The sequence below is a fragment of the Ylistrum balloti genome, unplaced genomic scaffold, assembly GCF_031769215.1.
Source record: "Ylistrum balloti isolate Yb309-2 unplaced genomic scaffold, AGI_CSIRO_Ybal_v1 Utg370452, whole genome shotgun sequence".
NCBI lineage: Eukaryota > Metazoa > Mollusca > Bivalvia > Pectinida > Pectinidae > Ylistrum > Ylistrum balloti.
The window spans coordinates 979,152-996,469 of NW_026782300.1; the positions used below are offsets into that span (position 1 = coordinate 979,152).

General features: G+C 33.3%; 1 protein-coding gene across 1 annotated transcript in view; it reads right to left on the reverse strand.

The window, feature by feature from the left end:
• Nucleotides 1-6,353: 6,353 nt before the first annotated feature.
• LOC132555105 (early endosome antigen 1-like) overlaps nt 6,354-17,318 on the reverse strand; it is a 32,893-nt gene continuing 21,928 nt past the window's right edge. Inside the window, exons 38-43 of the mRNA XM_060219449.1 lie at nt 17,159-17,248; nt 16,568-16,751; nt 16,058-16,112; nt 13,259-13,379; nt 11,873-11,971; nt 6,354-8,373 (exon numbers count right to left, since the gene is read on the reverse strand). Of these exons, the coding sequence (XP_060075432.1) occupies nt 8,245-8,373; nt 11,873-11,971; nt 13,259-13,379; nt 16,058-16,112; nt 16,568-16,751; nt 17,159-17,248 (678 nt within the window). The 3' untranslated portion in view covers nt 6,354-8,244. The remainder of the gene's footprint in view (nt 8,374-11,872; nt 11,972-13,258; nt 13,380-16,057; nt 16,113-16,567; nt 16,752-17,158; nt 17,249-17,318) is intronic.

Genomic DNA, 17,318 nt, shown 5'->3' on the forward strand with positions numbered 1-17,318 from the left:
CGTGATAATCAAACTCGTGAGGACGACCATTATGTAGATGTACATTTGTAATACCATAAACCCCGTAAAGGGATTGTCTAGGTTAATAGTTATATAATATAGATATGTAAATAGTTTACATTACGTTGGGATAAAAAAGGATAGATCGTAAATATTTTGGGAAGGTATCAAATCATCGTCATTTGAAGAAACAAATTGTCCGTGTATGTCTTCTCAACCCAGATCCTCGATGACGTCACAATCATTAGGCCAGGGCTATGAGCTGTGCTTCTTTTTTAATACTTTATATATGAAACCTTCCCCACTAATCGAGCTTATCTGTGTAGTAGATACAGTTAGATTATTTACAAAGACCAAAATAGGCAATAACGGGAAGGTGACAAGATTACCGACTGAGAAAATGTGTGAAAGGGTTTCACTGGACTTTCTGGTGAATGGAATTATGTACAGGGACGATAAATGTGTCGGTGTATCTACCGAGGAAAATGCATATGTCTGTTTTATTTACTAAATAAAATGTTTATGATCGATTTTTTTTCTTTAAATGCGAATGTTTGTCAACAAAATTCGTTGTACATCTTTATGGTTCCATATAGGAGCCATGAAAACCAAAGATACGTATACACAACAAATAAGTACTGGAAAGGAGCTAGGAATCTACAAAGAACGAAAATAGTGTAACCGATCCTGTCATATTGTATACTGGTAATGTCAACAATAATATCATCTTACTTCAATGGATTATTCTCGACTCATTCAAACAGGACTGTTCGAACGTACAAGTAAATAACGAATATTACAGCTAGTTTCGAAACAAAATACAACAGACACGTGTAGATTTAAATAAATATTTATTACATTTGTATATAGAGTAGGATGTGGTATAAAATAAAAATAATGTTATATCATTTAAATAGGATCTACTACTTATCACTAAAGACTGATAACATTTTAAAAGACTTCTTTCGGAAACTGTCAACATAGCATTATAGTAGCATTAGAGACTAATATAGGTCTGTTTACAAAACAGTATAAAACACATACACATAAAACAATATAAATATAATAAATCATTGTCCTCTCTTGAAAACGAGCCAGAATACCATTGTTAAAACATTGTGATTTGAAGACACAACTGTTTCCTAATATCGTTCCCAATGGTTTTTCAAGTGACAATGTACTTTAAGTTGGACTGAAACACACATCATTCGTCTACCTTATGTATGTTCACTTAAATACAACTCTCTGCTTTAGACAATTTCGATGTGGAATATACTAACATAAGAAGTAGACATTTATACAGTAGTTAAAAGACTGTTTCCTTATAAACAACGTTTGACTTGCACACACGGAATGACAGAAAATCTCACTTACACCTGTCAATAGTTTTTATTGTAAACAGTAGCGTGTAACAGCTTCTCAGATTTGTCTCCTATGATTTATTTTTCAAAGAATTCAGGAGACAATATCTGCCTATAGTATAAAGAAAACCAGTATAAAATTTGTTTCTGTTGACCACAAAATTCAGTTTCACTCCTCAAACCGTTCAGTCAACACTCTCCCTCTATGTCACTCCTCAAACCGTGCACAGTCAACACTCTCCCTCTATGTAGTTTAACATGGTGATCTATTTCGTTAAAAAGGCACTGAGTGATGATTTGACAAGAACGATACAGAAGTATGCTCTATATCTAAGGTATCCTCAATACTCCAGGGGTTACAATCACTACATCCTCGATACTCAAGGGGTTACAATCACTACATCCTCGATACTCCAGGGGTTACAATCACTACATCCTCGTTACTCTAGGGGTTACAATCACTAGATACTCGATACTCTAGGGGTTACAATCACTACATCCTCGATACTCCAGGGAGGGGTTACAATCACTACATCCTCGATACTCCAGGGGTTACTATCACTACATACTCGATACTCCAGGGGTTACAATCACTACATCCTCGATACTCCGTGGGTTACAATCACTACATACTCGATACTCCAGGGGTTACAATCACTACATCGTTGATACTCTAGAGGTTACGATCACTACATACTCGATACTCCAGGGGTTACGATCACTACATCCTTGCTACTCCAGGCGTTACGACCACTTCATTCTTGATACTCCAGGGGTTACGATCACTTCATTCTTGATACTCCAGGGGTTACGATCACTACATGCTCGATACTCCAAGAGTTACATTCACTTTCACCTTCTGCAGCCCTGAAACATGTCATTGCAAAATTTAATGCTCCGTGTGCGAACCTTGTGGACAAGCCGAAAAACACTGGTTTGATCCTTTGATATACATCAAACGAATCTCAAGGTCGCTTAACAGTATCTTATAATAGCTTTGAAGTTGGGTGTCGCTACTTTGTAATCTTCAAAAGGTGTATATCAGCATGTGAGTGGTCCCTTTTTTCTCCTGAAATCAATCACATTACTTCGCTTCTGCCTTCACATTATGCCATGACAAGTTCCAGAGGTGCAGAGACCGGAAGTGATCGTAACCACTGGAGTATCGAGGATGGCATATAACAATGATGTTAGCTTTCAGACTAAAGTTTGATCACAAATATATAGAAATCTAGTATAATATGGATATATTTAGATAAAACTTGTCTATTTCCATTTGTGCTGTCCGTCAACATAGTTAATCAGTTTGTCACACCACACAACAGATAGCAGCACTGGTCCTGTTGTCATGGTGTTTATTCCACAAATCTCAATAAGGGTAAACTCAATTCACTCTGAAAATGGGGGGAAAGCAGAAGAAAATTAAAATTGTTGAAAAATAAGATCTTAATATCGTCATTCTACTGTACACTTCCGGTCACGTGTAACTCCCCATTTGCTTGTCGTGTATGTTTTTCACATAAAAACTGCAATTTTCCATTCAATTGGGCCATTTCTTTTCCAGGTGATATAAGCAAGATGTTTAACCTATACATGTATATAAAACCTGTCTTACATGCCCACATACTCTCTTCGCAAGAGCCTCAACTCCAGAGGAAAAGCGGCAAGTTTTGCGATGAAATGTTCGAACTGTACACAACTTTGTGTAGGTTAGCTACCCTTCACTATACTTGTGTACAACCAAAACTGCTCAGATATAATTCGTTTAAGCCAGGAAATCTTCAGTTTCATCAAAAGTCACAAATACCAACTCTAAAACAATATAAATCTGTTGGAACCATCAGAACCTTCAAATTACAGACTTAATTAGTATTCTTAGTGTTCACAGCGTTCTGATGTTCCTTCTAAATATTTTCGTTGCATTCATTACTCACGACTTACCAACACTGACTAGTCTTAAAATGACGAAACAGTTGTATAATATATTTATTATACATATGTAATTCTCAGTTTGTATTAAAAATGAACAACGAAGGAATTTCTATAAGGTAGCATCAATAAAGGGTACGATCAGACATGTACAATGTGTACAGCTTTCGACATTTCGTTGCGAAAGTTGCCATTTTATCTGTTAGGGCACAAGCAGTGTAGCAGTGATCATGACGTACCTGTGTGTAGATTTTACACGTCCATAAAACTTACTTGTTTAATATTTCATTCTATACTTTTGTGATTAGACACTTTAGTAAGTAAAAAGATTTGGCTAAGTAACTGTGACTTCGAATAAAGATGCTGGGCATATTTATGACCTTGAAATATGGCGTATGAAATGAGATTATGTGTAGAGGTGACAGCGTGTGTAACATCAAGATAATATAAATACCATTTACCTTTTACAACGACTGGTACAAGGACATGATGTACCGACTGGTACAAGGACATGGATGTACCGACTGGTACAAGGACATGATGTACCGACTGGTACAAGGACATGGATGTACCGACTGGTACAAGGACATGATCTACCGACTGGTACAAGGACATGATGTACCGACTGGTACAAGGACATGATGTACCGACTGGTACAAGGACATGATGTACCGACTGGTACAAGGACATGATGTACCGACTGGTACAAGGACATGATGTACCGACTGGTACAAGGACATGATGTACCGACTGGTACAAGGACATGATGTACCGACTGGTACAAAGACATGTACCGACTGGTACAAGGACATGATCTACCGACTGGTACAAGGACATGATCTACCGACTGGTACAAGGACATGTACCGACTGGTACAAGGACATGCTGTACCGACTGGTACAAGGACATGATCTACCGACTGGTACAAGGACATGATGTACCGACTGGTACAAGGACATGATGTACCGACTGGTACAAGGACATGATGTACCGACTGGTACAAGGACATGATCTACCGACTGGTACAAGGACATGATGTACCGACTGGTACAAGGACATGATGTACCGACTGGTACAAGGACATGATGTACCGACTGGTACAAGGACATGATGTACCGACTGGTACAAGGACATGGATGTACCGACTGGTACAAGGACATGATGTACCGACTGGTACAAGGACATGATCTACCGACTGGTACAAGGACATGATCTACCGACTGGTACAAGGACGTACTGGTACAAGGACATGATGTACCGACTGGTACAAGGACATGATGTACCGACTGGTACAAGGACATGATGTACCGACTGGTACAAGGACATGATGTACCGACTGGTACAAGGACATGATGTACCGACTGGTACAAGGACATGATCTACCGACTGGACATGATGTACTGGTACAAGGACGACTGGTACAAGGACATGATGTACCGACTGGTACAAGGACATGATGTACCGACTGGTACAAGGACATGATCTACCGACTGGTACAAGGACATGATCTACCGACTGGTACAAGGACATGATGTACCGACTGGTACAACGACATGATGTACCGACTGGTACAAGGACATGATGTACCGACTGGTACAAGGACATGATCTACCGACTGGTACAAGGACATGGATGTACCGACTGGTACAAGGACATGATGTACCGACTGGTACAAGGACATGATCTACCGACTGGTACAAGGACATGATGTACCGACTAATACAAGGACATGATCTACCGACTGGTACTACGTCATGAATGTACCAGCTGGTACAACGTCTTGGATGTACCGACTGGTACAACGACATGAATGTACCGATTGGTACATCAACATGGATGTACCAACTAGTACAACGACATGGATGTACCGACTGGTACAACGACATGATGTACCGAATGGTACGTCATGGATGTACCGACTGGTACAACGACAGGGACAAGAATACAACCAAAGAGACAAGTAAGTACAGGAGCCATTATTTTCTTGTTACAACCATAGAGATTAGCAAATATAGAAAGTTATTTTCCTGGTAAAACCAAAGAGACCATTACATACAGAAAATCATTATTTTCTTTGTTCAACCATTGGACCTGACACAACCATATGGTCCACAAACCATTATATTTTGTACAAACACACAGATCAGACAAGAGATCAGAAGGGGATCTTGGCGCCGACCACTGTTTGATCTTTATTTTTTCTTTAAAAGATGGATCTTAATTTTTTTTACCTCTTCTGTTTTTGCTCAGAATTATATGAAATTTGAACATTTCTCTTAAGAAATAGCTATAATGATAATTCACTGCCAAATCCACAATGTTCACTGTAAGCCGTTTCTTTTTTCTAATCAGTCTCCAAATCAAAAGGGTACAACTAGGAACCAAGGGGACTCTACGCGTGAAATTCTTGAGAGATCCGTCTAGTACTCCTCAAGTAAGAGCAAACTTTCTTTGTCAAAATCAATGGTGGTCCACCTGTTGGTCATTTTGTTTTTCTGACCAGTCCCAAAATCATACGGGCACAGCATGGGACAAAGGGGAACCTAAATATGAAATTTGAGAAAGATCCATCCAATACTTCTCAAGAAATAGCGATAACAAAAATTGTTTACAGACGCAAGATGTAGGGACGGACAGAAGGATGACGGACCATAGACATAGGGCTAAAAACACAACTCCGTTATTTTCCTTGTACAACCTTAGGGACCAGACAAAATAAAAATCATTATTTTCCTAGTACAATCAGAACAAAAGCAATATGACCATAGCAACAGCAGAGACAAGTAAATAAAGAAAGTTGCCAAAATATATATTTCACATTTGTAAAGGTTTTTATCACCTGTATCATCAGCATTGTATGATGGGCCTGATATAGCTACACCAAAGTACACAAGGAAAGCAGAACAAACTCCCTGAAATTACTAGCCTAAGGGCTGTCATTAGTCTTAACCCTTGGACAATCCTTAGTTATATTAATCATTATTGATAAATATCCTTGAGTCCTTTGGGTCCAACAAGGCTATCAGGAGGTTTAATAGGAGACAGAAAATTAAAAACACAATGAACAATAGTAGGAATTTATTTATAAGTTTGTTTTTCAAAACTGATCAACTTTTATGTTTGACCTTTGTCCCTGTGTATAAAAATAACTATTACAGCATTGTGTTTCAATATTCTGTAATACTCATAACTCTGGATGGAGTAAAATATTTCAATATAAATCAATTGGTAGTTGATAAAATGCATATTTAATTAAACTTTAGCACCGTATAAAACAACATGTTTACAGTTTTGTAAAATCAACATTTGAACTTTAAAATAACACCAAATTAAAAAGTATGTCCTTACAAGTAATGAGATCTTGGCATAAAACAAAGGCATACTTTTTTTTATTTTAGTATGATATGACACATCCTCTACACATATATAAATATCTTTATTCAACTTACAATCACGTAATTAGAAACATTCATCATGTTTATCTCTCATTTACTAAAGTTTGTAGAAGGTGCCTTCATTCTATTGTCTACATATTGTCTTATAAATAATGCCTAATCTTAAGTTGCAGATTTTTTCTAAGTTTGAAATGTAGTACTTTGTACCAGTTCTTGAAAATACATAATATTTCTAATGTACCTGTAAATGCAGTAACATATCAGATGTTTTGTTAAACAAAGTGATTAAAGGTTTTGTATATATCATATATTCAGTTCAATGTTCTCAAAATCTGTTGGTAGCTTTTGAGAAAAAGTCTTTGACAAAATAATTTGTGGTACATTTAAGTGGCATCTTCCAACAATGAAAATTGCTACATTTGATTCAAATACAATGGATTGTTTGATAACAACTAGCCAATAATTAAAATATATGAAATTGGAGATTTAATGCTGAATTTCAGAAACTGTCATTTCAAAAAGTATAGGAACTTTCCTATAAATTTAAGAAAGAGAATATGCACATTTGTTATGTGTTTGGCAGCATTTAACATGTAATGAGATTCCTTTAATTATATAACTCTATAAAATTATTTCAATATGCTTTTCACCTTAATGAATATTTGGAGGATTCAGATATTGTGAATTATGCAAAACCATCAATATGTTCAATATGTTCTATATATGAATGAATTAAAAGATTAAAAGGAAAAATAAAGTCAGATATTGAACAAACAAACAAAACAGAATTTTATCAAATCAACATTCCAGTAACAAAATATACATAAATCTATTGTGATCATGCTCACAGCCAACATATTTTCATGCTTTATCTATTTTCCATGAAGTCCCAATACATTTCACTCCATAAACCTCTAAAAATGGCACAGTTTCCCTATCATGGTGGCAGTACAACAAAGCTTCACTACAGTTACTTTCATACAATGAAATATACATCATTTTATCAACAACCATCATAGATTTCTGTTCATGCAGCAGGCCAGTGATTATCAACTGAGTGCAAGATGGTGCAATATATAGTAAGATGTAACAGTATATCAACTAGCTGGTCAGGGATCGGTGGTAGTGCTTTATTGAAGTGTAAACTTTGGTCTTTATTTAGATGTGTAAATGTGATATAAATCTGGGTTAAACTGTAAATATATGTGGTGAGGATTGAGGTGTATAATTTATGAAGCATTTGATGGGAAATATGAATGGATCATTCAAGGTTTAAGTGGTTTTTTATTGTTTTGAAATAAGAAAAGCATGTATTGATAAAAAAATTGATTAAATTAAAAAAATTGACTGAATATGAATTTACAAAAACATGTTGAATTAATCAATACAATTTTCTGATAATTGGTTATAATAACACTATTGGTAAATATATCAGGGTCAATTTGTGTGATTTGAGTATAAATGGGATGTTTCAGTTTAACTGGAGGAGGACAATTTCAGGAATGGATTGGTAAGCAAATATGGTGCTAGAATTTTAATCCCTTACATAAGTATTTTGGTCAAAGTTTTCGGTTGATGTCTCGGAAACAAGCGTTGCACACTCTGACAGGTTTCTTTGACAGGGCTAGGCGAACCTCCTTGGAGGAGCATTCATTACAGAATATGTTGCCACACTGCCGACAATGATGCTGTTGAAAATACAAGAGATAATATGTTACAGTAGGATTTAATATGTCTAAACTCTGATCACCACCAGACACTGATGTCATGGTCCATCACACATACACTGCTCATAGAAACTGTCAACTACAAAGAAAAATATTTTGATCAGTCACAGCTTATCCATTCTCACTCATACCAGTAAACACAACCAATTACAGATTACAATAGGAATTTAAATACACCTCTATATATCTAAATGTGTACGTACACAACTGATGCAATTAATTGTCCCATAATTCTTCTAGATACATTGTTTTATGTGATCATTTGCCATGCAGATTATGCTAAAATGTTTTTAAAAGGATACAGGGTCAAGGCAATAAAAAAAAATTGTAATTGATCAATATCAAGATTATGGTAATCTTTTTTTATAATTTTCAGCTGAATATCACCTTTTCCTCCATCTTTCGAATCAAAACTACAGAACATGCTATATATGTGCTCATAATAATACACAATGAGTGCTCATAATAATACACAATGACATGTAGAAAAATACAAGTATCTCTTGCAGGAGAAAACACCCTAATTTACATGTATCTACTACCTTGGCAATTTTCCATAAAGAGCTTCAGTAGGGGAGATAAATACTTCAGAAAAAGAACAGCAGTATAGAGGTTTCTGCGAGGTAGACAATAGGTGTTAAGTCTGTTGACCAATGTGTTTCTGATGGTAAAATAAACATCTCCAGTATCACATATCACTGTCAACCCTGTCTCCTTCTGATTAGGGCAAAGAAAATCTTCATTTCTACTTTTAGTTTATACTGTACAGTGTACTTATAGAATAATGAAGTGATAAACCCTTAAATATTAGTGTCTTTTGACCACCCCCTACCTCAGTAAAAGAGCAGCTTACATAATTACTTCTAGGCCATTTAAATCACCAACATCCCAATGAAGACCAGGTCTTAGCCTGGCCTTTAACGATGAATAAGACACCTCCCCTTCAGATCTATCAAATTTTATCCCCCCACCCCAACCCATATCATGGCCCCAAGGACAGTTTACAAAAAATATCCAAATATAAACTTTGATTATTTTACAAGTGCAAAACAAATTTTACCAATTTGTATTAATTACTTTTGTTGGACATCATGGAAGTGTGCAAAGGGTTGAAATTGGGTACCCAGGAAAACCCCATGCAGTTGAGCAGAGGAGCTGATATCTTTTCACATCAGATTGAGAAATCAAACCCAAGTCACCCTGATGAAAGATTACCACACTACCCAACCAGCAAAGATACTCGTCAATCATATCTCTTCTTAAAGTCTTAATTTCTACACTATATAAATCTGCGACAAGAGTAAGTAATGCATTTTCATCCCATCGTTCACATTTAACATACGGGATTGATATTGTGGCAGGTGGACAGAACATATTACTCTCAACAACATGCACACTAAGGTAAAAGATCTGTCAATCTGTCGACCTGACAACCATTAAAATCAAAATGGAATAGATAAAATTTATAAATATTCAATAAAAATGGATATTTGGTATAATACTTGAATTATGCATAAATATGATATATAATCACAATAACACTATCACAGCTGCCATAACCACAATGACTTAAGTATATCAATTGTACTATATACATTATTTATCTTATAAGCAATTATCAATTTTGCCTATTAGGAAGAAATAAATTGAAATTATCATTATTTATTTTGTTATGCTAAGGTGTTCAAAACTTTAAAAAGCAATTAAGTAAACTTTCAAAAAAATTCTAAAATTTTAAAAAGTTCTCAAATCATTGAATAAAACAAGATTAACTTTGTAAAGAAATAGCTTTGGATTATTGAAATCCAAGGTAGATAATCTGGGGAATGGAGAAGATATGGAACCTTTTTTATTTGATGATTTTCTCTACATAAAAATGACTTATATGTGCTGTCAGTAAAGGTTAAAATTTTGTAGGCTTTTCTTATAAAGACGTGCTCTATATGAGAACATGAATTTATTGAATGAACTAAATCAACATCAAAGAAAATGATTGTTAAATGTTAAAGGAAATAATAATGAAAAAAGTCCTAAAGAACTCAGGCTATCGGCACAATAAAATACATCTTATAAAAACAGCCAGCAGACAGTCAGTATGGGAATGCTTGTTTTGATCACTGGATATTTGTATCTCACATAAAAACATATCTTATGTTATATCACAGTAGATCCATCACATGGCATTTGATATATAGCAACTTGTGAAGCAGCCTCATTAATACAGTAAATTGCTTTTAAAATCTAAATATTACATATTTAGTCTTTGTCACAAAAAAAATTGGTCCCATCTAATATCATGACTTGATGTTGTCAATACAAGTTCAATACAGAATAAGGTCATCGCTTGTTGATCTCAATGTAACAGTTGTCACATACACGCTGAGGCTTCTTGAAGGAAGGGAGCTTGGCATTTTGTGAGGAACATTCCTGGCAGAATATGTTACCACAATTTCTACAATGGTGCTGTCAACGAAACAAACCCAGGAAGATAAAGACAGAGCAGAATAGGACATACATATATATTACTTAACAAATTATTCTTTTGGTAATGTTAGAGTTACCTCCCCTAACAAATGAATTCCACAAATTAAATTTCTTAATAATGCATTATAGATATCTAAATAAAAATATCAAGAGTCTAAATCTTCTATGGTCAATAATAAACTTTCTTATTTATTACTTCGCCACTCATGTAAAATGATATATGTTTAAAGTAGCATTTGAAATATCACTATTTTTACTTTTCTTCGGAAAAAAAAAAAAAAAAATCAAATCTTATGCCAGTTTTATATATCACAACCACTTACCAACTAGAACAAATTATTTCTTTTTTGTATTACATGTTTTAATCTTTAATCTACATTAAATATTTATATATGCAGGATAAAACCTGAGTAAGCAGCTGAGTTAGTTCAGGTAAACTTTCTTCATTTATTTCAACCATTTTTTGCAACTGAAAACAATTATACCAGTGCATGATGTGTTAAACTGTAAAGGAAGTAATTTGTATCAAACTGATCCACTGTGCTTTAACTTCACATTATTCATTATATCTTATCACAATTTATACTTTAATTTTTATTCCAAATAAAACATTTTCCAAATTTACAAATCTACTTAAGAAAAATGCCCAATAACATAACATTATATTTCAATAATGTCAACTATATATTTCAGTAAGAATTTACATGATCTGAAAGCTTAGCTGCTTGATTAAAGAAGCTAGATCATTATGTCTTAACTTTGACTTGAAATATATTTCATTTTCCTATTATCTACAAATTGTAGTCATTGCCAATTACCATTTCCTTTTAATAGACACCCTAACTTGAAATATTTCCATTACCACATTATAAATATTAATTCTTAAGATAAAGTGGCCACAATTTGAAGAAAATCAACATCTAACTCCTATTAATAAGTTCTACAATGTTTTAAGTGACCTGGGTATGAGACTTACCCGTCGTACGGTGACAGAGAAATTTTTACTGCAATTCATACACTCCTTAACCTCACTGTCATCTGTCCACTTCCGGCTCTGGACCTTGGTTGTAGTTATCTAGAACAAAGTGACCCAGTTTTAAATGACAAAATGAGCTGATCTGCTAATATAATGAAATAATGAATAATGATATTTACAACAACTTTTAGTTTTAACTGTGATAATACTTGAATATTCAAAGATTCCTAAAAGTGACTGAATTTTCATTAAAGTGGAGTCTGTGGTAAATTTGTGACAATATTGTAATCTGTGGTAAATATGTGACAATATTGTAATCTGTGGTCAATTTGCAACAATATTGTAATCTGTGGTAAATTTGCGACAATATTGTAATCTGTGGTAAATTTGCGACAATATTGTAATCTGTGGTAAATTTGTGACAATATTGTAATCTGTGGTAAATTTGCGACAATATTGTAATCTGTGGTAAATTTGTGACAATATTGTAATCTGTGGTAAATATGTGACAATATTGTAATCTGTGGTCAATTTGCGACAATATTGTAATCTGTGGTAAATTTGCGACAATATTGTAATCTGTGGTAAATTTGCGACAATATTGTAATCTGTGGTAAATTTGTGACAATATTGTAATCTGTGGGAAATTTGCGACAATATTGTAATCTGTGGTAAATTTGTGACAATATTGTAATCTGTGGTAAATTTGTGACAATATTGTAATCTGTGGTAAATTTGTGACAATATTGTAATCTGTGGTAAATTTGTGACAATATTGTAATCTGTGGTAAATTTGTGACAATATTGTAATCTGTGGTGAATTTGTGACAATATTGTAATCTGTGGGAAATTTGTGACAATATTGTAATCTGTGGTAAATTTGCGACAATATTGTAATCTGTGGTAAATTTGTGACAATATTGTAATCTGTGGTAAATTTGTGACAATATTGTAATCTGTGGTAAATTTGTGACAATATTGTAATCTGTGGTGAATTTGTGACAATATTGTAATCTGTGGGAAATTTGTGACAATATTGTAATCTGTGGGAAATTTGTGACAATATTGTAATCTGTGGTAAATTTGTGACAATATTGTAATCTGTGGGAAATTTGCAACAATATAGTAATCTGTGGTAAATTTGTGACAATATTGTAATCTGTGGTGAATTTGTGACAATATTGTAATCTGTGGTGAATTTGTGACAATATTGTAATCTGTGGTAAATTTGTGACAATATTGTAATCTGTGGTAAATTTGTGACAATATTGTAATCTGTGGTAAATTTGCGACAATATTGTAATCTGTGGTAAATTTATGATAATATTGTAAATATAGATAGAGTATACCTTTAATAACTGACCCAGCAGTAATTTTTGTTCTCACCTGTAATGATTGGTTCTCCCTTCCAAGCTCCTGTAGAGCAGCTTGTGTATCGTCAAACTTCCTCCTTAATTCTGTTGCTTTCTCTCTCAGCTTTTGTACCTCTTCTTCACTCTTTAGGCACCTGTAGACAAAGAATCTGACTGCCATGACTGAATGAAAGATGTGCTTATTGTGATTAAAATAGCATGGTTGTTCATTTTAATACATCGTATGTACATTTGTATGTATCCTTTGTTTTTTTTAAAGATAATATAACAATAAGTTTTTAAAACGTTTTTGTAGGAAGCAAGTTCAATTTTTGAAAATGTATTTTTACCTATTAAGCTTTCAATTTAATCTGTTAATATCTCATTGATATTTACTAGTTGAAAAATAATTGCCTTAATTTGGGAATATCAAAGTTTGTTTCTGTGAATATCAGTTTTTATTTCTGTAAACATCAAGCAATGTTTTCTTCCTGTAAATATTAATGGCTTTTTCTGTAAAATGAATATAATCTTTCTTCTGTAAAATTGATATCTTGTATCTGTTTTGTAACTATCAAATTGTTTATGGAAATATCAATGTTTTTTCTGCAAATATCAATGTTTTTTCTGTAAATATCAGTGTTTGTTCCAGTCAATATCAGTGTTTGTTTCTGTAAATATCAGTGTCTGTTCCAGTAAACATCAATGTTTGTTCCTGTAAATATCAGTGTTTGTTCCTGTAAATAACAGTGTTTGTTCCTGTAAATATCAATGTCTGTTCCTGTAAATATCAGTGTCTGTTCCAGTAAACATCAATGTTTGTTCCTGTAAATAACAGTGTTTTTGTCTGTAAATATCAGTGTCTGTTTATGTAAATATCAGTGTCTGTTCCAGTAAACATCAATGTTTGTTCCTGTAAATATCAATGTTTGTCTGTAAATATCAGTGTTTGTTTATGTAAATATCAATGTTTGTTCCTGTAAATATCAGTGTCTGTTCCAGTAAACATCAATGTTTGTTCCTGTAAATATCAGTGTTTGTTCCTGTAAATAACAGTGTTTGTTCCTGTAAATATCAATGTCTGTTCCTGTAAATATCAGTGTCTGTTCCAGTAAACATCAATGTTTGTTCCTGTAAATAACAGTGTTTTTGTCTGTAAATATCAGTGTCTGTTTATGTAAATATCAGTGTCTGTTCCAGTAAACATCAATGTTTGTTCCTGTAAATATCAATGTTTGTCTGTAAATATCAGTGTTTGTTTATGTAAATATCAATGTTTGTTCCTGTAAATATCAGTGTCTGTTCCAGTAAACATCAATGTTTGTTCCTGTAAATATCAGTGTCTGTTCCAGTAAACATCAATGTTTGTTCCTGTAAATATCAATGTTTGTTCCTGTAAATATCAGTGTTTGTTTCTGAAAATATCAGTGTTTTTTCCTGTAAATATCAATGTTTGGTACTGTAAATATCAATGTTTGTCTGTAAATATCAGTGTTTGTCTGTAAATATCAGTGTTTGTCTGTAAATATCAGTGTTTGTTCCTGTAAATATCAATGTTTGTCTGTAAATATCAGTGTTTGTTCCTGTAAATATCAATGTTTGTTTGTAAATATCAGTGTTTGTTTATGTAAATATCAATGTTTATTCCAGTAAACATCAATGTTTGTTCCTGTAAATATCAATGTTTGTTCCTGTAAATATCAGTGTCTGTTCCAGTAAACATCAATGTTTGTTCCTGTAAATATCAATGTTTGTCTGTAAATATCAGTGTCTGTTCCAGTAAACATCAATGTTTGTTCCAGTAAACATCAATGTTTGTTCCTGTAAATATCAATGTTTGTCTGTAAATATCAGTGTTTGTTCCAGTAAACATCAATGTTTGTTCCTGTAAATATCAATGTTTGTCTGTAAATATCAGTGTTTGTTCCAGTAAACATCAATGTTTGTTCCTGTAAATATCAATGTTTATTCCTGTAAATATCAGTGTTTGTTCCTGTAAATATCAATGTCTGTTCCTGTAAATATCAGTGTCTGTTCCAGTAAACATCAATGTTTGTTCCTGTAAATATCAATGTTTGTCTGTAAATATCAGTGTTTATGTAAATATCAATGTTTATTCCAGTAAACATCAATGTTTGTTCCTGTAAATATCAGTGTCTGTTCCAGTAAACATCAATGTTTGTTCCTGTAAATATCAATGTTTGTCTGTAAATATCAGTATTTGTTCCTGTAAATATCAATGTTTGTTCCTGTAAATATCAGTGTCTGTTCCAGTAAACATCAATGTTTGTTCCTGTAAATATCAATGTTTGTTCCTGTAAATATCAGTGTCTGTTCCAGTAAACATCAATGTTTGTTCCTGTAAATATCAATGTTTGTCTGTAAATATCAGTGTTTATGAAAATATCAATGTTTATTCCAGTAAACATCAATGTTTGTTCCTGTAAATATCAGTGTCTGTTCCAGTAAACATCAATGTTTGTTCCTGTAAATATCAATGTTTGTCTGTAAATATCAGTGTTTGTTCCTGTAAATATCAATGTTTGTTCCTGTAAATATCAGTGTCTGTTCCAGTAAACATCAATGTTTGTTCCTGTAAATATCAATGTTTGTCTGTAAATATCAGTGTTTGTTCCAGTAAACATCAATGTTTGTTCCTGTAAATATCAATGTTTGTCTGTAAATATCAGTGTTTGTTAAACATCAATGTTTGTTCCTGTAAATATCAATGTTTGTCTGTAAACATCAATGTTTGTTCCAGTAAACATCAATGTTTGTTCCTGTAAATATCAATATTTGTTCCTGTAAATATCAATGTTCCAGTAAAAACTACCTTTCTAACAAGACTCTTCTTTCATCATTGTTGTTTTCTAATTTTGCTTCAAGTTCTGGAAAAAATAGAAAATAATTAAAATCAGAAGTAATATTTCTTCAATGAAGAAATAATTGTATATTTATATATATATCAATTTAAGACATAAGTATGGGATTATGTTTACAGTGGTAAAGATGAGAATCTCTACCTTATTCACATATATTCCTTGTAGCAGAACAAATTTAAAGGGAATGAGGCTGATTAGAATGTATTGGACATATATATAGGTAAAAAATATACTTCATTATGACATTAATCAATTTTAAACCTAAAAAAAACTTGATTTTACCAATCATAAGGTCTGATTTTAGAGTTAGACAGTAATTCAAGGATCATTTGATGGCTGAAACTTGACAAGTTAAGTGTTTGACTTGATAAAGTGAAAGTTGTTTAAAATTATCCTCGGTAATATGCAAGCCCTTCATGCCATCACTGAAGATTTAATATAAAACAACACATGCTCCATACCAAGTTTTTCACCAGACAATTCATCATTGACTTTCGTCAGATCCTCCAGACTCTGTTGTGCAGTAACCAGATCACCTCTAATGGTGGTCAAATTCTCGTTCAGCACTGTTGACTGAAGCTCATATTTTGCTCTTTCTTCATCCAACGCTCTTTGTATATCAGTGCTTCGCCTTTGTTCTTCTATCTATCCGGGCAAAATTCAGACAGACAAATTTATCTATACTTTATCAATAGTTTTTTTACAATCTGAATGACATTTTTCTATAACTAATTAGAGAATTATTTTAATGTGTCACTTTTATATCAGCAGTACTGTTAACTGCAACAAATTTTTGGGGTTGGAGATTTTACATGACGTCATTAACAGTGAAAATCCTTGATAATTTCTACCCAATGAAAAGAATGAAAATTTATAAAGTGTTAATTTTATAGAGCTCTGAAGTGCCAGAGGAAGAATACTATTCTGTATACAATGGTTGAAAGATTTTAGATATATTTTCCGTTTTTATGTTTTTGATAAATTACCAATTTCTTTCTAGGAATTTGACATGAATATATGTTGCTGATATCTGTCTTGTAGTATGTACTGACCAGTTTGTTTTGTAGACCTGAATTTTCCTCTCGTAACATCAGCTGGATTTCAGCAGCCTTGCTTTCTGCCTCTTCTTTCCCTTGTTCAATCTGTCACAATACACACAAGTACACATGCACCAGATAAATACATACATTTTATACCACCTATATACAACTA